This window comes from Pan troglodytes, chromosome 12, assembly GCF_028858775.2.
Source record: "Pan troglodytes isolate AG18354 chromosome 12, NHGRI_mPanTro3-v2.0_pri, whole genome shotgun sequence".
Lineage (NCBI taxonomy): Eukaryota > Metazoa > Chordata > Mammalia > Primates > Hominidae > Pan > Pan troglodytes.
In genome coordinates this window covers 49,116,860-49,136,943 of record NC_072410.2, presented here as the reverse complement: position 1 = coordinate 49,136,943, position 20,084 = coordinate 49,116,860, and the positions used below count along the sequence as shown (strand labels likewise).

General features: G+C 44.4%; 1 protein-coding gene across 7 annotated transcripts in view; it reads left to right on the top strand.

The window, feature by feature from the left end:
* ALMS1 (ALMS1 centrosome and basal body associated protein) overlaps window positions 1-20,084 on the top strand; it is a 259,158-nt gene that overhangs the window by 225,391 nt on the left and 13,683 nt on the right. For 4 of the 7 annotated variants that reach the window (XM_016948786.3, XM_016948790.4, XM_016948788.4 and 1 more), the window contains 4 exons: window positions 724-907; window positions 1,779-1,842; window positions 7,018-7,117; window positions 8,111-8,458. In XM_016948786.3, the coding sequence (XP_016804275.3) occupies window positions 724-907; window positions 1,779-1,842; window positions 7,018-7,117; window positions 8,111-8,155 (393 nt within the window). In that variant the 3' untranslated portion in view covers window positions 8,156-8,458. Of the gene's footprint in view, window positions 1-723; window positions 908-1,778; window positions 1,843-7,017; window positions 7,118-8,110; window positions 8,459-8,978; window positions 9,240-13,812; window positions 13,927-19,047; window positions 19,313-20,084 lie in introns of those variants that run through there. The other 3 variants (XR_008546450.2, XR_010149365.1, XR_010149367.1) reach the window with 3 other exon arrangements.

The following is a 20,084-nucleotide window of genomic DNA, read 5'->3' as shown; positions in this document are numbered from 1 at the left end:
ATGCTACGTGTAGGGAGAAGAAGGGTAAGGCGCAGAGAAGCTGGCTCTGTGACTTGGCGAGCTGAGGTGTAGGCCTGAGACGCTCTTTTCCAGCACCTCCGCAGTTCACCTGTTTTCACACACAAGGGTTGGGTTTCTCATCATCTGTCAAAGGCTGCCTTACTCCTAACCATAGATGGTGCATCACCGTCGGGATCTGGGGACAAGGCCACAGGAGGGAGGATTTGCATCTCTGCTTATTGGGCCTGTGGGTCCCTGTGTGTGGAGGGCCCGGAGGCCTGACGCTTGTGCGGCCTCATGTGTGTTCCTCCATGTCCGTAGCTCCTATTTCTGCTGCATGTCGGATTTAAAGGAAACCAAGTCTCTTCTGATGTGTCCCTTGGGGGATAAAGGAAATGTTATTAATGATGTATTTGTCTGAATAGATCTTTAAAATAGCACTATGGGAAGAGCTGTATTGCATTGACATTTCAAAGAGTTGTAATCGCCATAGTCTTAGTTCCTGGCCTATGCTGAAGGCATGTCTTTGATCCCTGCGGGTTCCAAGCTGCAGCTCTCCCCCATAGAAAGATGTCAGAGGATTCTTCAACGCTAGATATTTTCTCGGCATTTGAATCAGACTTCCCCAAACCTCTTGGGCAGGTGGTGTGTTTCCAGCCATATGGAGAGTAGATTGCATCATTAATCTGAGGCTGGGCATTTTCTCTTTTTTTTTTCTTTTAGGAATCGCTTCAGTTTCACAGACCTGACTTCATCTCCCGCTCTGGGGAGCGGATAAAGCGCCTGAAGTTAATAGTCCAGGAGAGGAAGCTGCAGAGCATGTTACAGACGGAGCGGGATGCACTATTCAACATTGACAGGGAACGGCAGGGCCACCAGAATCGCATGTGCCCGCTGCCCAAGAGAGGTACGCCCTGCCCGTTCACTTTCCTGTGAGTGGAATAGAGAAGGCAAGGTCTGCTGCTGTGCTGCAGAGGCCTGCTAAAGGCCAGCCCAGGCCAGTTACCTGGGCAGACAGTGACCTTTTGCTTGCCAAGACTCAAACCTTCTTAGCTAACAGAACCTCCCCAACTTAGCCGTCAGCACATTCATGATCCAAGTAAGCCCAGTTACTCTAAGCCCTGTCACTGCATCGTAAACCAGCTCTGTGTCTGTGAGCAAGTTCCAAAAGTATATTGATTTTTCCTGAAAAGATGGGGCTGATTCCAGGCATGCGTACCTCTTAGGATGGTAATAATAATAATAATAATAAACACATAGTCCTTACATCTTGCCCAGGCACTGTTCACATTAGCGCTTACAGCACTCTCAGTAGGTACTATTAATATATCTACTTTATAGTGAGAAAACTGAATCAAAGGGAGATTAAGTACCTCTCCCAAGATGACATACCTAGCAAGTAAAAGCTAAGATTTGAACCCAGGTGTGCTCCTCTGGAGTCTGCATTCTTAACAATTATGATAAGCAGATCTTGATAAAATAATGAAAGCTGTGAAAACTACAAAGCACTACCTAATTCTTTTATCCAACTTTAGAAACTGGCCAGATTTTTAATTCAAAGCCTAGTCTTTGCTACAGAGTGTTAGGTCCTTAGGGCCTTAGGCTGCTGTCCCTGTTACCCTAGTCTAACACTGGCTTGCCTTGGTCATTGCTCCCCACTCAGTCTTGCCAGCTCAGGGTAGGGGCACCAAGTCCTAGCAGCTCCCTCTCCCAGCTCTTGCACCACACCCTCTGGGTTAAGTCACTGTCCACTGAAAACCCTTTCTTCTCTTGCCTAGTCTTCCTGGCTATCCAGAAGAACAAGCCTATCAGCAAGAAGGAAATGATTCAGAGGTCCAAACGGTAAGACCAAGAAAACAAGAGTACGTATACAAGTGTAAACCAGGCCACCAAGTGGTCGGGAGCTCTGGCTTGCACCCAGAATAAACGTGTATTATACTCAAGTTTAAACATTATGAGAAAGTTGTGAGAGTCATTTCTCACTTACGGCACTGAAAAAAAAAAAGCACATCATGGTATGAATGACTCATATGCAAAAGATGAAAAACTCCTCACTAATTTACATGTCTTAGGCTCCTCTTTATTAGAAACCTAAATGTAAATAAAGAATATTTTAGGCCAGGTACGGTGGCTCATGCCTGTAATCCCAGCACTTAGGGAGGCCGAGGTGCGCAGATCACATGAGGTTAGGAGTTCGAGACCAGCCTGGCCAACATGGTGAAACTCCATCTCTACTCAAAATACAAAAATTAGCTGGGTGTGGAGGCGCACGCCTGTAATCCCAGCTACTCAGTAGGCTGAGCCGGGAGGATCTCTTGAACCTGGGAGGCAGAGGTTGCAGTGAGCTTAGATGGCACCACTGTACTCCAGTCTGGGCGACAGAACGAGACTCCATCTCAAAAAAATTTAAAAAAAAGATTATTTTGAAATAAAATTAAATATGTATTTGGGCCACATCTTTTATTCTAGCAATCCCATTTCTAGGAATTGATCCCATAGGGTGAGAAAGAACAGTGTTCTCCAGAACACAGTAAGTTAAACTTTTTTAAAAGATTAAATTTTCGAAGCATCTGAACACTGTTTCCATTTGTGGTCTTTAAAAATAAGTATTTGTGCCTATGTAGATGTGTGTACTTTTATATGCATAGAATATTTCTGGAAGACAGAAAAAACTAGTAATACTGATTGCCTTTGGAAAGGATAACAGTAGATTTTTTGACTTTTTATAATTTTTGAATTTTGTGCCATGATGAACGAACATTAGCTACTCGTTAATTAATTCATTTGAGTGTTGAATGTGGTGGTACATTTCTGTAATCCTACCTACTCAGGAGTCTTAGGTGAGAGAATCTCTTAAGCCCAGGAATTTGAGACTGCAGTGAGCTGTGATCACACCATTACGCTCCGGCCTGGGTAACAGACTGAGACTCTGTATTCAAAAAATAATAAATACAATTTTTAAAAATTAATTCATTTCAGATATTCATATATTGATCATGAGAATGCCAGAGAATAAGTTAAGGTTGACTTTTTTAGGCATTCATTGGACACTTGCTTTAATAAGAATAGTTTCTTAGTTGGCATAATGCTTCTGAAGTAATGGTACTTTAAAATAATTTATCTCATGGACTTTAAGCATTCCTCTTGAAATCTTGTTTTTATTCTATCTAGTCAGCCCTTATAGGCAATCCAAAGGGATGCTTTGGATGCTTTAGTCCAGTGGTTCTCAGAGAGTGGTCTGTGGAGTCCTGGAAGTTGCTGAGACCCTTTCAGGCAATTTGCAAGGTCAAAACTAATTTCAGAATGACACCAGGATGTTCTGTGCCTTTTTTGCTGTGTTTGCTATTTGCACTGATGATGCAAGAGAAATGGGGAGGAGTAAAACCATTGGTGTCTTACCACTATTCAAGACAGTGGCACCAAACTGTAGTAGTCTAGTAGGCATTGTATCCTGCACAGCCTCCCGCCAGGAGTGTGATGGAAGAACAAGGAAGCAGTGTAAATGGAGGTACACAGGAAGCACTTCCTTTGCACCGTGAAGGATGATGACTGTTTTAAGGAAAAGCACTTATGCCATGGTTTGTGTCATGAGCTGAACCAGCTGCCTTTTTCATGGAACATGACTTTTACTTGAAAGAGTAACTGACAGAAAACCAATTATTCTGACTTGTGTTTGTAGCAGACATTTTCTTGAAAATGAAGAAGTGGGTCTGTGACTTCAGGAAAATGTCTGACAGTATCTGTTGCCAAAGAAAATGTGAGTTTTCAAGCCAACAATAGAAATCTAGAAAACTTGTATTCACCTCCATGGGCTTGATGACCTCTTAGTACTTAGACCTTTCTGACGAGATAAGCAGTGACATTAACAAATGTGATGTTTTTCATGTTATCTGAATACATTTGTCAACATTTGGAAGATCTGCACAACTCCCTGGACCAGGATTTTCCAAATGATTGTTGCTTTTTGTTACAAAATCAGGGAATAGATAGAAGATTCATTCAAATAATGAAAGATAGACTGATGGATTTTTATGTAACAGAATAGGAAAAGTTTATGACATGTTTTCAGATTCCACCTTGCAACTAATTTTTAAGAAGCTACCACTTGTCAGCCAGGCACAGTGGCTCACGCCTATAATCCCAACACTTTGGGAGTCCAAGGTGGGCAGATCACTTGAGGTCAGGAGTTCAAGCCTGGCCAACATGGTGAAAGACTTCTCTACTAAAACTACAAAAATTAGCTGGGCATGGTGGTGGGTACCTGTAATCCCAGCTACTCTGGAGGCTGAGGCAGGAGAATTGCCTGAGCCTGGGAGGCAGAGGTTGCAGTGAGCCAAGATCGCGCCACTGCACACCAGCCTGGGCAACAAGTGCGAAACTCTGTCTCAAAAAAAAGAAAAGAAAAGAAAAGAAAAGAAACTATCACTTATCAAGTTTGGGTGTAGTATCAAAGAAGATCAAGAGTTACCTGAAAAGAGTATTGCAGTAACTTCTCTCGTTTCCAAGTACGTGGAAAATCTATATGTAAGCTGGATTTTTTAATGTATACTTTAACCAGAGCAAGTTGGGACAGCAGACTTAATACAGAAGCAGATACAAGTCCAGCTGTCTTCCATTAAACCAGACATTAAAGAGTTTTCTGAAAAATGTAAACAGTGCCACTCATCTCACTAACATTTTTTTGTTTTCAAAAAGTCTTTATTTCTCATTAAAAATACAGGTTTCTTATGTTAGCCTGTCACAGGCTTATTGTTATTTCAAGTGAATAAAAAAATAAAGTTTTGCTTAATTTTTAATTTTAATTTTTGATACAGTATCAATAGATAAAACCTACATTGGGATCTTCAGCATTTAGGAGTGTGAAGGGGGCCCTAAGTCTAAAATATTTTTGAACCACTGCTTCATTCTAACTCAGTCACAAAATGGAATTAGGGGAAATCATACAGGGTTTGTTGTGGGGCAGCTACTAATACTCTCACCTCAGCAAGAGCAGTCCCTGCTGTAAGGGACTAGGAAGCTTGCCTACAGGAAGACAGCCAGGACATCTCCTAAAATGTATCAATGCTTTCGACAAGAAATATATGAGTGGATTTAGTGCCCATCTTCTGGAGAGACTTTTTAAACTGTTTTTAAACTGGTACATTTTCATTAGGTTGCTTCTATTCATGTTTATTTCTTGTGTGGCCTCTTTTCAAGGGAGTGATCTGTTTCCATCTGAGAATCTTAAATATCATCTAGTAACTCTTAATATTTAGGAAACTACAACCCAGAGAGGGGAAGTAACCCAGCAAGTTAGGGTCACAGCTGGAGTTAGAGCCTGGTGTTTGGCCTTCAATTGTGTCCTATTAAGGATTTGTGTCTCTGGAGCCTGTGTTACTCATCTTTTGTTATCACCTATCTCTACCAAAGATATTTAAAGATTCCCGTGAGAAGGAAAGATTTCAAGAGGAAAGAATGTAGCTCTTTTATTTGGAAGCACTTGTTCCAGAGTGGCCTTCAGGAGACACCTTCACCTTCTCTAATGTGTTTCCCGCAGAGCCCTGCATGAATCTAGTGATTTTTTTCCAGATTATAGAAAACTTTAGGAAATATAGAGAAAAGTAGAAAAAAGAAAATGAATATCACTTATCATCCTTCCATCTAATGGAAGATGGGAATTTTTGGTGGGAGGCGTGGGAATTTTGCAGAGACCTGCATAACACACACTTTTTCCCCTCAAATTGTTAATCATACTGCATATACAGGTTTGTATCTTGCTTTATTTTACTCAACATTATGTTGTGAACCTTTCCTATGACTCTAAAAATTCTGAAACTTTTCTTTGGTATACATGAAACATACTTGTAACATATACATTCCATTATACTTCATAATCTATTTAACTGTTGTTTTGTTGGAAATGTATTTACAATGAGAGTGCATTTATCAAATGCACATTTGTGTTTCTCCCAACTTAAAATCATTGCCACCCAACCCCTGCTAGAACAGATCCCATGTTTTTCACATGGCCACAAGATCCTCTGCAGCCCACCTCACCCTCACCCCCATCTGTTTCCCACCTATTCCTTTACGCTCCTTTTCAGGAAGCCTCGAGTCCATTTTTACCAACATTCATTTTCCCCACCTTGAGTGTCTTCTGTCCTTCTCCCCGTTCCCTTTCTGCTCTTATCCATCATTATTATTTTTTTATTATTATTATTTTTGAGATGGAGTCTCACTTTATCACCCAGCTGTAGTGCAGCAGTGGCTTGATCTTGGCTCAGTGCAACCTCTGCCACCCAGGTTCAAGCGATTCTCCTGCCTCAGCCTCCTGAGTAGCTGAGATTACAGGCATCTGCCACCACGCCCACCTAATTTTTTTTTTTTTTTTTTTTTTTTGTGGTTTTAGTAGAGACGGGGTTTCACCATCTTGGCCAGGCTGCTCTTGAACTCCTGACCTCGTGATCCACCCACCTCAGCCTCCCAAAGTGCTGGGTTTACAGGCTTCAGCCACCGCACCCAGCGCTCCTATCTATTCTTAAGACCCAACTTACCTATAATTTCCTCTCTGGAGCCTTTCCGAACCTCCTTCCACCAGACCAAGTTTCTTCTCCTCTAGAACATTTTATAGGTGTGACCATTTTAGTACTTTTCCATAATTTCACTTGTGTTTCCAAACACAATAGTAATGCTGTTCATTATCTTATATTGAAACAATCCATTTTTGCATGTAGAGCAGAAAGTAGAAGTTCAGCTCTCCTTCATTTATCTCACTCCTTTCCCCCCTTTATCCTACTTCTTTCCACATGTAAGCACTATTAGGATTTTATTGTGTTTGTATTTATCTCCCCTTCCAGATTGTGAGTCCCGGGCTAGGGTTTTCTGTGCTGGAGTATCTAACGGGGCCCAGGGCCTTTCTGAGAGGGATGAGCTCCTGGAGAGTGGGAGGTATAGGGAGGGATGATGAGAGGAGATCTCATGACTCTGCACCCTGGTAACCTCCCCGATTTCTGTCCTTTCACTGGTGCCATTTCTAAGGATTTATGAGCAGCTTCCAGAAGTACAGAAAAAGAGAGAAGAAGAGAAGAGAAAATCAGAATATAAGTCATACCGGCTGCGAGCCCAGCTATATAAAAAGGTCAGTGGGTCCTCTGTCCAGAGTGGGATGGATCAGGTTTATTGGCGGAAAGAGAAATGGAGAAAACACGTTGCCTGTTGAGTGTGAAGTCAGAATGAACCGCATTTGAGGAATGAACTTAGAATGCACTGGACCAGTGTTGAAATTTGGAAGAAGGCATCTGTAATTAGACTTCAAATCAGGTTTAACTCCCCATCCATAACGGTGTAAGGCCCTTTCCATGCATTCGTTTGCAGTGAAACCAAATTTCACACACAGGAGTTCATTGACATATCATGGTAGAAATACCAGAATTATCAGGTTTCCATTCCAGAGTCCCAGGTGGTGATTTCATGCCCCTCATTGGTGAGTCAGATACCTCTAGAACTGTTAAACTGGAAAATGTGTAACTGCAGCATAAGAGTTGTCCACTTGGATGGTCAGAGGCCTCCAACTTGTCACCATGCCCTGCCCATTGTCCCAGTAGAGTCAGCGTTGCTGCAAGTCCAAGAACCTCACGGGGCAGGGTTGGTGTTACCGGTTAATTCTCTGAGAAACCAGACCGGCTCCTATGCCTGAAGGGCCATATCCTTCACTGTAGTTGTTTCCTTCTCACCCTGTCAGTCACCAGACTGATGTGGGATGGGAGCTGCTTCTGGAGCAGGCCCCAGAACCCAGGCGGGTGCCTCAGGTGGAGGCCCCAGGCACCACACCGCCTGTCTGGTGTGTCAGCATCGCAGGGCCAGGCCTTTCCTTATGCTACTGTACATGGGAACTGATGGATTATCTGTGTCTCTATAGAAATAATAGATATTGATTACAGATCCTCTTTCCTGAACCTTTCGTGAAGTATTTTTTATATGACGACCATAGTTTCTGAAGCAGAGTAAAATGAACAAGATTTGAATAGGACCACACTGATTCTCCTTGGTGACATGGCTGCAGGGAGGAGAGGCATCTGCCTCTGATGGCAGTAATATCTAACTTCTTTCCTGCCTTTCTTTTCTTCTACAGAGAGTGACCAATCAACTTCTGGGGAGAAAAGTTCCCTGGGACTGACACAAGTTTATTTTCCTCAGAGCCTTGGAATTCTATTTTATGAACCTAGAGAAGCAGAATCCTTACTTTTGTGAGTCTGGTTGAATAAAGCTTATTCTTTGTCCATGTGTATTTTAGAAATAGTAACTTCTAAAGAGTCTGGAACAAAGTGGTGATTAAAATTCCTAATGGTTTGGGAGCAATACTTTCTGCATAGTGGCCTTGTCCAATGGCCTGTGTGTTACAATGATATGATCATTTCTCAAGAATAAGTCCCTTTTGTATGTGTTTTTATACTTTTAGAAAATAAAAACTTTAGATTAACTCATAGTAAACAATTCTTTCCCATCTGGAGAGATGCAAGGAGCTATATGCATTGTCTCCACCGAGGTGTCTAAATGCATCAGTTGAGGGAAATGGGCTCTTAGAAGGAAATGTAGCCTGTATCTTTAGAAACACAATGTGCTGTAGTGGGAGCACTGTTGTGGGCTTTGAGGAGACGGTGTCTGGTTAGATGCCCACCAGGTGCACCCAGAGACTGCAGCAGGAGAGGCGTCTTGGGTCCAGAGCCTCCTTTCAGCCCCAGTCCAGCTCCCCCAGGGACTCTCTGTGTAGGCTGGGGAGAAAGGCCACTAGCCTTGGCTGATGGATCTTCCTCCACCCACACTCGGTTTTGGGATTAAAGCCTCAGACCATTTATCATTACACATGAAACCAACACTTACAACATAAAGGACAACTTGTGAAAAAGATGAGTCAATGAATGAGATAAAGCATTTAACCCAGTAACTGGATCAGAATGTAACAGGATTTTTTTTTTTTTTCATGTGGCCTGGAATTATAGCTAAGGCCCAAAGTAATGGAGGAAGGTTTTCAACAGCCTCACTCTAAGTTCAGCAAACCCCAGTACAAAGATTGGCAAGGGCCAGTCATCCACCGAGAAGGCTTCCTGGGAGGCTGGATCCAAGAGCAGGCCCTGCCCTCAAGCACAGTTCAGAGCTTTCAGATCCTGCCCCCTGGGCTCCCTGCCATGAAGAGGACACTGGGAAAAGAACCCATGGTGCATGAGGTCAACTCATAGTTCTTCCCTTTCTTGCTGGGCAAGGTAATGAAGCACTTTTGGCCAATTTACCTGTAAAATGAGAGGGTTAATACCTCTAAGCCCCTCTTTACATAAACTCTAAAACAATGTGACTATTTCCACCTCTTGTGAGACATTATTATTCAGAATAGAAACAAATTGTTGTCTCAAACCTGGGTCTGCAAAGAACCCAGGGCGAGATGGAGTCTGATGAGGAATGATGAGCATGATTCTCTCTAGGCCCAAGGCTGTGGCATCCAGACACCTTCCAAGGGCAGTTAGATTTGGTCCTGGGAGGCCCAGGTGGCAGGTGCCAACCAGCTCCTCCCATTCCCAGCCAGGGCGCACCTCCTCAGGAGAACTTGTTAGCATCTTCACTGGGTTCCTTTAAACCAGAAGTCTATGGACTTGCTTTCACATTATAACAGTATTCCCCCAGGCCACCAGCCATGGGCATGTTCCCAAGGCAATGTCAACGCACAGAAGGTGGCAGGAAGGGGACATATTGTGGAGAGTCTCACAACTGCAGTCTACCTGCTTGTCCTATGCCAGGAGACCTTTGGCTGAGTGCAGGCTGAAGAATCCAGGCATCAACCTCACAATCCCAGGGACTCCCTCAGTGTCTGTTCTGCCCCAGAGCTCAGGATGGCTTCCCACACTGCACAGTTCTGTGGGGGCTGAGAGCACCTGCTACAAACCACAGAGTCACTACCTCGTGCAGCCACTCCTGCAGCCATCAGACCTCCCTGTGTGTGGGAGGACCTTGAGCCTCTTATTTTGTTTTGGTTTGGTTTTTGTTCTTGCACAGGTGCAGGAAGCCCAAGCGGAGCCTGCATCATTGCCCCTGGTTCTTAACTGTGGTGGGATTCACTTTTGAATTGCTTCATCCTAGGCCTAGATCATACCTAACCTGGGAAGCACCGCCCTCTTCCCTCCTGGAGGTGAGACTCCGGCCTACTCAGTCAGTCCTCTTCCCTGAGGGCAGCTTCTGTTTCAGCCCCTCCCCAGCAAAGACCACCAGTGCAAGTATTTTCAGGGGAGAGAATATATGAAGAAAGCAGTTTTTTAACTGTAAATCACAATGTGTTTTGTATGTTCCCAATCAGTGTTTGGAATGATCAAATGAATGATTGTTTGGAACATTGTCTGGATGTTATCAAAACAAAAACAAACCAGGATTTATACCCCTGGCAAGGAACAAATGACTTTCCATGAGAATGCAGGTTTTGACCAAAGGAGTTTTATTACTTCTCACAAGTAAGGAGAGCACTGGGAGTGTTCTCCAAAGCAATGTTTCCTGAGAGAAAATGACAGGAGGACTTTATGTGGTGTTGGAGAGGGGAGAGGGTGCATCATCGCATGTAGAGGAGGGTTCCCAGTGGCACAGATGCAGTGAGTCATGGTGCCAGCACATAGGTTGCATGTTATGGTAATGAATCTACAGGTCTCCTGAGGTGCAGGCTTTAGCATGGTCATGAGGAAAGTTCACTGGGGTTCATCTGTAAGTTGTCAGGGTCTTTCAGGAGCTGGTTCCAACCAACGAGGTGACCACATTTCACACAGGGTTTGGGATAAAACTGGCTTCAAGGCAAGAGGCTGTAAAACAGGCTGACTGCTTGAATTGACAAAATTCCTATACTCCCTGGATTCCCTCCCTGTTGGCCTACAAATTTCCTTCCCTGGAGATATGTCACTCCTCATTCTTGAGAGGTCCTTCTTCTGTAACTTCATGCTGATTAGGGATGCCGTGTCCAGAGATATTAGGGGAGTGAAAATCTCTAGACACTAAATCTAAATGTGTTTTGAGGTCTCCCAAGATAGGCTGCAAAGGCTGGTATTGTTGGAAGCTGCAGTTGTAATTTTTCTAATCTGGAAGATACAAATTTTACCAAGAGATTTAAGATCCAGGGACCAAACAACAGTAGTACAAACAATAAAGTTAGTAGTTCTACTAGGGGCAGAATATTACCAAGTAATTGGTATTGCCCATTTGATAGCTTCCCAAATAGTCAGAACTATGGCCCTGTGGATTAAAAGCATGTAACCAAGAGGCTTGGGCATAGACCTTCTTAATGTCAACTTCTATTTCCCCTGAGGTGTTTACTCAGGGACAGCAAGAGGAATTAGTAACTGCACACACTCCTCCCTGTTCCACTAAAAGATTGTCTAATACTGTATTGTTACCTAGCACCACAGTAACCAAGGAGTCAACTGAGGATGCTAAAGACTCAAGTTTTCTAGTCAAGTTTTTTACAGTGGTTTCATGATAAGCAAATCCCCAAAGAGCAGCCATCCTGGATGCTGCTCCCATCTCCCCCAAAATTAAACTCCTTGCTCTTTTTTTTTTTTTTTTTTTTGAGTTGGAGTCTCGCTCTGTCACCCTGTCTGGATTGCAGTGGCGGGATCTCAGCTCACTGCAAGCTCTGCCTCCCGGGATCACGCCATTCTCCTGCTTCAGCCTTCTGAGTAGCTGGGACCACAGGCGCCCACCACCATGCCCGGATAATTTTTTGTATTGTTAGTAGAGACGGGGTTTCACCATGATCAAGCCAGGATGGTCTTGATCTCCTGACCTCGTGATCCACCCACTTTGGCCTCCCAAAGTGCTGGGATTACAGGCGTGAGCCACTGCGCCCAGCGCCAACTCATTTCTCTTTTTGACCTGACTTGTAGTAGACCCGCCTCAACAGCCTCAATATCAGAGGCTCTCGCAGGCCAATTGTACATTGTCCATCCATCCAAATGTCCTCCGTGCAGGGATGAGCGATGTCAAGTGGGGTAAAGGGAAGGAACCTCAAGGCAAACAGGCGTGGGGTAGATATTTGTGGGGGACCCACAGATGAACACATTCCCCCTGAGGGGCACATACTCATTTGGGGATAAAGATATTTAGCTGTACACAGTGGCTGATACCTGTAATCCCAGCACTTGGGGAGGCCGAGGCAGGCAGATCACTTGAGGTCAGGAGTTCGAGACCAACCTGGCCAACATGGTGAAACCCCGTCTCTACTAAAAATACAAAAATTAGCCAGGCGTGGTGGTGTGCACCTGGAATCCCAGCTACTCAGGAGGCTGAGACAGGAGAATCGCTTGAACCCAGGAGGCGGAGGTTGCAGTGAGCTGAGATTGCGCCTCTGCACTCTAGCCTGGGTGACAGAGCAAGACTCCGTCTCAAAAAAAAAAAAAAAAGACATTTAATAGTTGTGCTATTTGGCTCCAGGTGCCATTAGTTTTACATAAAGGGAGACAGGCCCACTCCGCAGGTGGTCCCTGTCCCTGCAGTCAGCTGAGACATTATTCTTATAAGGTGTTGGCCTGTTTACCTGGGTGTACCAGAAACTGGGGCTTGGTATTCCTCACCATGAACTGCATTTACTGCTCTGTCCTCAATATTTTTTAGTGATGTTCATGTCAGGACACCAGTAAGTAATATTGGGGTGGCAGGTGGTAGGTAGTGTTCAAGGAGACCGGTTACCTCCCTTTTGTGTCTGGTCCTGTGTCAGTGTAGTAAGTCTGCCCTGGAGGAATTGCACAGCTTCTGCATACTTGCTGTATAGCTGAGCCATTTAGCAAGGTTGACACCTAGGTGGCATTTGCTATAGAGATGCTAGTCAAGGTGATGCAAGGGATTTCCCCACTCTCCAGGAAGAGCGTAACCACAGGGAAGGGGAGCTTGCTCCAGTTCTGTGGGTGAAAGTGAAATGTGAGGATTGCCACAAGTTCTGTCACTTGGGCAGACCAAGTTCATGGGTGCCTATAGCATATCCAGCATTGGAACAGGCTATTTCCCTTCACTGTGATGTGGGGAAAACTGACTATTGTATTGTCTTCCCGGAGACCACTGGCCATGGTAATAAAACAGACTAACCAGTAGAGAGAGACCAAGTTCATTGTATATACTACATGGTGATTTAGCACCAGTTAAGAGTTTTTACAGAATGTAAAAGAGCATAGAGATTCCTCTAAGAATGAAGAAATTCCTGATATATCGAGAGCATTGCAAGGGCACATTTTACTTATCTATGTCCCTTCTCTGGAAGAGGAGCTTAAGATCAGAGGCCAGTTCATAGGAATAAGTTGGATCTAATGAAGCCTGGTCTGAGGGCGCTGGTGCAGGCTTCATTCAGGAATGACAGATCCAGGGTGTGAGTCCCTGCAATTTAAGAGAAGAATGAGTGGTTATCACCACAGGGTAGGGCCCAGTCCAGAGAGGATTTAGCTGGTCTTGAGGTGATTTAGATTTCCAAGTCTTAAGGTGAACTCAGTCTCAAGGTTGATATAGGTGAAGCTGTAATCAGTGGGAACTGGAAGACAGGTTCACATATTAGATTGAGAGCTTGTGTTAGTTTTCCTAAATACACAATATGTTTTACATCCCTCTCAGTCTCACCATCAGGGCATGTCAAAGGTTCCATTGTGCCAGGGTAAGCTCTTCCATATAGTAATTCAAAAGGGCTAAGTCTCACTTTCCCTTTTGGTGCCAGCTGAACTCATGTTAGTGTGATGGAGAGGTACTTCAGCCAGCTTTCATGAGTTTCCTGGCATGGTTTAGCTAAAGTGACCTTTATGGTTCTATTAGTATCTTTGTCCTTTTCAGATGACTGGGGCCTCCAGTCTGCATGTAATCTCCATTTGATTTCCAAGGCAGAGAATACCCCCTGGCTAACTTTGGAAATGAAGGCAGCTCCATTGTCACTCTGGATCAATCAAGGTAAGCCACACTTCAAGAGGATGTCTTTAAGTAAAGCTCTGGCATCATTTGCCTTTTCTGTGTGACAAGGTAAGGCTTCTATCCAGCCAGTAAAGGTGTCCACACAAACCAGCTGGTACATGAGGTTTCCAGGTGCCTGGAGCATCACTGTAAAGTCTATTTGCCATTCTTCTCCTGGTATGCCTGCCTCCGCCCTTTAGTTGAGGCACAGAGAGCCTGGTCTGAGCATTATTTTGTACATATTTGTGGCACCTGTTAGAGATTTAGTCTCTTTTACCACTTGGATCGGGTACCTTTATTACACTCATCAACCAATTGTGTAAGGTTTTGATATGGTTAGGCTTTGCGTCCCCACCCAAATCTCATCTTGAATTGTAATCCCCGTAATCCCCACATGCCTAGGGAGAGACCTGTGTAGATGATTGAATCATGGGGGAGGTTTCTCCCATGCTGTTCTCGTGATAGTGAATTCTCACAAGATCTGATGGATTTATGAGTGGCTCTTTCCCCTTCGCTCCTCACTCTTCTCTCTCCTGCCGCTGCCGTGTGAGAAAGCCTAAGCTTGCCTCCCCTTTGCCTTCTGCCATGATTGTAAGTTTCCTGAGGCCTCCCCAGCCATGCGGAACTGTGAGTCCATTAAACCTGTTTCCTTTATAAATTACCCAGTCTCAAGTATTTCTTTACAGCAGTGTGAGAACAGATACCAAAATGTGATGATTCATGGACATATTTAATTACAGCCCAGCCTAGGTTTTCTGGAATCTGGAGTCTTCCTTTGTCATTGATAGCTCATCCTTCCAAATCCAAATGTGGGAGATACCCTTCCCATTTGGATTTTTCTAATTTCTGAGTAGTAGGGCCAAAACTTGTGGAGTGACAAATCTGGGGATCAGGGTCATTTGCAAACTTTGAACTGTTCATGCTGCCTTCTTAGCAGCTGTGTCTGCTAGGTTATTTCCTTTTATAACCTCAGAATTCCCCTCTGGTGTCCCCAGCAGTGGACCGCCACTAACCTTTTAGGTAACTGTACTACCTGTAACAGCTGTAATATTTCTTATGCACGCCTTATCTCCTTATTGTCCACAGTCATGGTCCCAAGGGGGATAATCCCAGAGGCATACTTGTCATCTCTCTAGGAATGGGGATGGATTTTCATTAGGGTCTTGTTCTGTTTCCTGGAGTTTTCCCCAACTGATTGGCTTACTTCCCTCATGCCTCTGAGTAGCATATTGCTATAATGATCCCTGTTATCACTGGAGTCCCAGTTTGGGTCGGCTGTTGGGACTGACACCTCAGCAGCCAAGTAGATTTGGTAGCCCATGTTATCAGCCTACATTTTGTCTGCCTCTTCCTTAGCTTTGGCCGTGATGGTAGATTTCTTTTCCACCACTAGCAGAGTTGCCATTAAGGTCTGCATGTCTGACCAGGTGAGGTTATGTGTGAAGAATATTCCCCTTCTGAGAGTTCTGAACTCTCATGGGCTCACTGGTAAGCCTTTAATATTGGATTTCTCATTATACAAATCAGTAGTTGTAAGAGGTACATAGACCCAAACAAAACCTCCCTCTCCATCAGACACCTGCCTGGGTGGGAACCATCCCACTCTGGGGTTCCCTCTCAGGGAACTTGTTATGCTGGTAACTTGAGCTACCAAATCTATTGACTACTGAGGTGTCAGTCCTAACACAACCCAAAGTGTGACCCCAGTGATAATGGGGATCAACAACGGCCAGATCATTATAGGAATATGCTGCTCAGAGGCACGAGGGAAGTAAGCCAGCCACCAGTCAGAAGGGGAGTGGTGAGTGGTGCTGCCTGGCAAAGAGGGATACATCTGCAAGCCTCATAAAATGAGTTGGGATGAGGTTTTTCTTTTTTATTCTCTAGAAGAATTTAATGTAGTTTATTGCTTAAATGATTAGGAGAATTCACCAGTGAAACCCATCTGGGCCTGAACTTTCTTTTGTGGACATCATTTTTTTCAGTAGCTATTCAGATTTCAGTTTTCCTTTTATGCCAAGGTTTGGCAAGTTTTGTTTTTCAAGGAATTTGTCCATTTCATAGTTACAAATTGATTGATCCAATGTTATAATATCCTTTTGTTAATGTCTGGAGGTTCTAGGATCTGTAATGATGTTCCATTTTTATTCCTGATATTATTTTTGCCTCCTGTCATTTTTACCTGATCACTCTTTCCAAGGGATGTATAAATTTCACTGGTATTGTCAAATAACCCACTTTGGGTTTTATTGATTTTTCTCTATCATATATTGGTCTTATATTGATTTTTTGTTGTTTATTTTGGGGCCTACTGTTGCCATAGCAGGAGCCACAGCCAGCTCCACAGAATTCAGAAGGCCTGGCAAGTATGGAGGAAGAACCTTGCTTTCCCCTGGAGGTGCTGAGAGTTTAATTCCAGAGGAAGTAGGGGAGTTATTTCCCTGTATTGGCAAAGGTTCTAGTTTTTGAGTAGGACTAAAGGACCTCACCTCTCTTGAAGGAGAAGTAGAGAGGCTCCTTCTCATTCCCTTCCCTACAAGTCCCCACATGACTGGTTCTTCCTCTCCAGGGGCTTCTAGAATTAGCAACGTTGTTCCCTTTGGTCCTTTGACCAATTACATATCCTGCACTTCTTCTGTAAGGCTGGGTGTTGATAGAGGGCCATAAGACATTATACATAAGGTATTTTATCCCATTTACCTTGTTTCTTATAAAATAAGTCCCAGTTGGAGAATTGTATTACTAATGTATGTAAGTAACTCATGTTCAGACCATCTCTCCTGATTCCCTAGGGAACAATGGGGCCACATGGCATTACGGTAATATATCATTTGCTTTTTGGTCATGGATATGGGCATGCAAATAGTTTTCAGTGCCGGAGGAGGCACTGTAACGGGCTCTTCTCCAGTATTGAGGCCTGGTTCCCCATATTGAGACCTGCTTCCCCATATTCTAGGGTCTTTGCCCAGAAGTCTGATTCCACTCTCCAAGGAGCTTCCACTGGGGATTGGTAATGACACAAATCCTGTAACTCTTAGCCTGTAGGATATTTCTGGTCCTTTCAGCTTGCCACTACACGCAGGCCACCATGGAGTGGAGGTACTGGGGAGCTAGGAGAGGATAATAGGGGTTGCCTCTCCCTGGATCATGTTCAGTCTGGGTAGCTTCGCTGGAGATCTCATGGAGATTCCAGAGTAGTTCTGGATCCAGCTTGAGTGGTGGGAGGTATGTAAATCAATCAAGTAAGCAAGGTGTTCTTTTGGGAGAGGGTGCATGCTCTGCTCATGTAAACTCTACATCACTGTATTTTGGTTCCAGGAATTATAATCCCACCCAAACTGCGCCATTCTAAATTAGGCCTCTTCAAATCAATAACAGTTCTTCTGTGACTGCTGGAAAATGGAAGCCCAATATTTTAGGGATTACCACAGACTAAGGGGAAGGGAATCCAGACTTCACATGCATTCAGGTCACAAAGATGCATAAGTATTGCCAAAAGTGACAAGCATTCAGCCTACAGATATACCAGACAGGGACAAAGTCTTGAAGATGAGACTCCTCGTCTATATTAGGGCTTCCCCTTGTTAAAATGGATGAAGATGTCTCTCAACTCCTAGACCTGAAGGGGAGTCCTGCCCGTTCCCAACAATCCTGGATCCCTTGAGCTAGGTCCTAAACCTGACAACCCAGAGTCCTAATAATCAAAACCAAAACCACTCTTTTAGTCAGTTCACAGAACCACCACCACTTACTGCCTCAAAGTTGCACCAAATGAAAGGTCCAAGCAGCCACTTCTGCTCTCCTGGTGGGGGCGGAAGGGGGGGCCCTGAGCCCCTTCACCAATCTCCCTCTTGGCAACTTAGGCAACTTAACCCACTCATGCTTCCTCAGACTGCTGCTTCGCCTGTGAGCAAGCCTATAAGAGAGATCGACTCAGGGATCAGTCCATAGTCCCATCTGGATCAACCAGATTTGTTTCCCAGGCCCTCCCACCCCACCACCTCCAAAAAAAAAAAAGCAAGGTTTGTTTGCCTGGTGAGTAACAAAAGTTGCTGAGAACACAGGTTTTGATCAATAGGAGTTTTATTACTTGTCGCAAGTAGGAAGAGCACTAAGAATATTTGCCAAAGCAGTGTCTCTTAAGAAAAAATGTCAGGAAGGCTTTATGGAGTGATCAGTGATCGAGAGGGGAGAAGGTGCATCATCACATGAAGAGGAGGGGTCCCAGTGACACAGATGGAGGGAGTCATCGTGCCACCACATAGGACGCATGCTATGGTAATGAAACTATAGCTCTCCCAAGGTGCAGGATTTAGCATTGTAATGAGGAAAGTTCACTGTAAGTGAGTTCAACTGTAAGTTGCTGGGGTCTGTCAGGAGCAGGTTCCAACTGACTAGGTGACCACATTTCACACAGGGTTTGAGACAAAACCGTCTGCAAGGCAGAAGGCTGTAAAACAGGCTAATTACTCAAACTCATTAAATTCCTTCACTCCCTGAGGGCCCGCCCTGTCTTGTCTATACAGCCAGTCCTTAGAAAGTGAGGCCAAGCTGAACTGTTGACCCAGTCTATGTCTTTACGAGTCTGGGAGCTGGGTGATTTTACCTCCAATACTAGACTTACTTTTACTGGTTCTGAAGCCTTGCTTACAGCCCTTTCCCAGTTTCTCACGAAATACTCATGAAAGGTGATGGTGGGGAGTGGGCATGGGAAAAAGAGAATGGTATTAAAATTAAAGCTAGCATCATTGGCCTCCAGGGTGCACTCATGGCTCATCTCCATAGCCCTTGGCTCTTGCAGCTGCCCAAGATGAGAGTCCTGATCTAAGGAGACTCCACCACCACCAAGGCTGGGGTGGTGGCAATGGGGGCATTATTTTCCAAACCTGACTAGGCCACATTTTAAGTGGATCATAGTCACAAGGAACATAGATGTGGACTATTAATTTTCTTTGCCTGAGCAGCCGTAGCCCTATGTGCTCCTCTCCAGCCTTTCAGAGAGCTATGATGGGCCAAAAAAAATGCTCAGTAGCCCAAGCCATCTCCCTCCATAGACACTAGAGTAAAATCTCTGCCTATGTGCGTGTGTGTCTTACTCTGTCCTGGACTTGTTTCCTACAGTGCTGGTGGCTTTACTTTGGATACTCTGATTGTTGCGGAGATGAGACCCAAGGCTCCACTCTGGAGAAAATAGAGCCCTCTTGAGAGGTCAGCCAAACTTGCTAGACTTCTTATGCGGTTTGGGGTTCAACGTTCTGGCCTGTCCCCCGAAAGTCATGGCCAAATTCACATATTCCTTTGATGCCTGATGCCGTCTCATCACAGTGTTCGTCTGGCCTCACCATTGCTCCACTAAGTCCAGGAACCTCAAGGAACTATGAGACAGGTAGGGCTAGACTGAAAAAATGGCTATCACAGTCTTCATTTCATGAGACAGAGGTGAACTGAGAAAAGGTGGAAGGTGCTTCAGAGACTTCGCCGTATTCATCCCTAACTTAGGCAGAGAGCCTTGGCTACACAGGAAACTGGGGAAGACCCTTCTCATACTCAGGAGTCCCCCACACTGGTGCCGTCTTACAATAGGCAGGCATCAGTTCCAGAGCCAATCAAACAATTAGGAATAAGTAACATTGCTCCAGAATTTGTTGGGGTTTTTCTTCCCCTGAATTTGGTAGTAAGCTCCACATAGGCAAGAATGACAACCATCTTGTTCTCCTTGTTTCTCTGGAGCATAACACAACATGTAGCACGTGGTTGGCTCAATAAGAATTTGTTGAATGGGGGCCGGATGTGGTGGTTCATGCCCGTAATCTGAGCACTTTGGGAGGCTGAGGTGGGAGAATCGTTTGAGGCCCGGAGTTCAAGATCAACCTGTCCAACATAGTGAGACCCCTATCTTTTTTTTTTTTTAAGTGGGTTTTCTTGAATGGCACACAGAAAATAAACAAGCAAAATGAGAGATCAGAGATGCTGGAAAAGACCAGGGAGATCTGATGGTTAAGTCAGATCATCTAAATGTTGAGGAGACATTTGGACATCTGATAAAGTTTGGCATTGAATAAGTGGTAATACACAGAAAACTGAACAATGGCAAAAAGGAAAGTATCAATTCTAAGGGAAAAGATTCAAATCAAAAGCCTTCAGGAAAGGATAAGTCA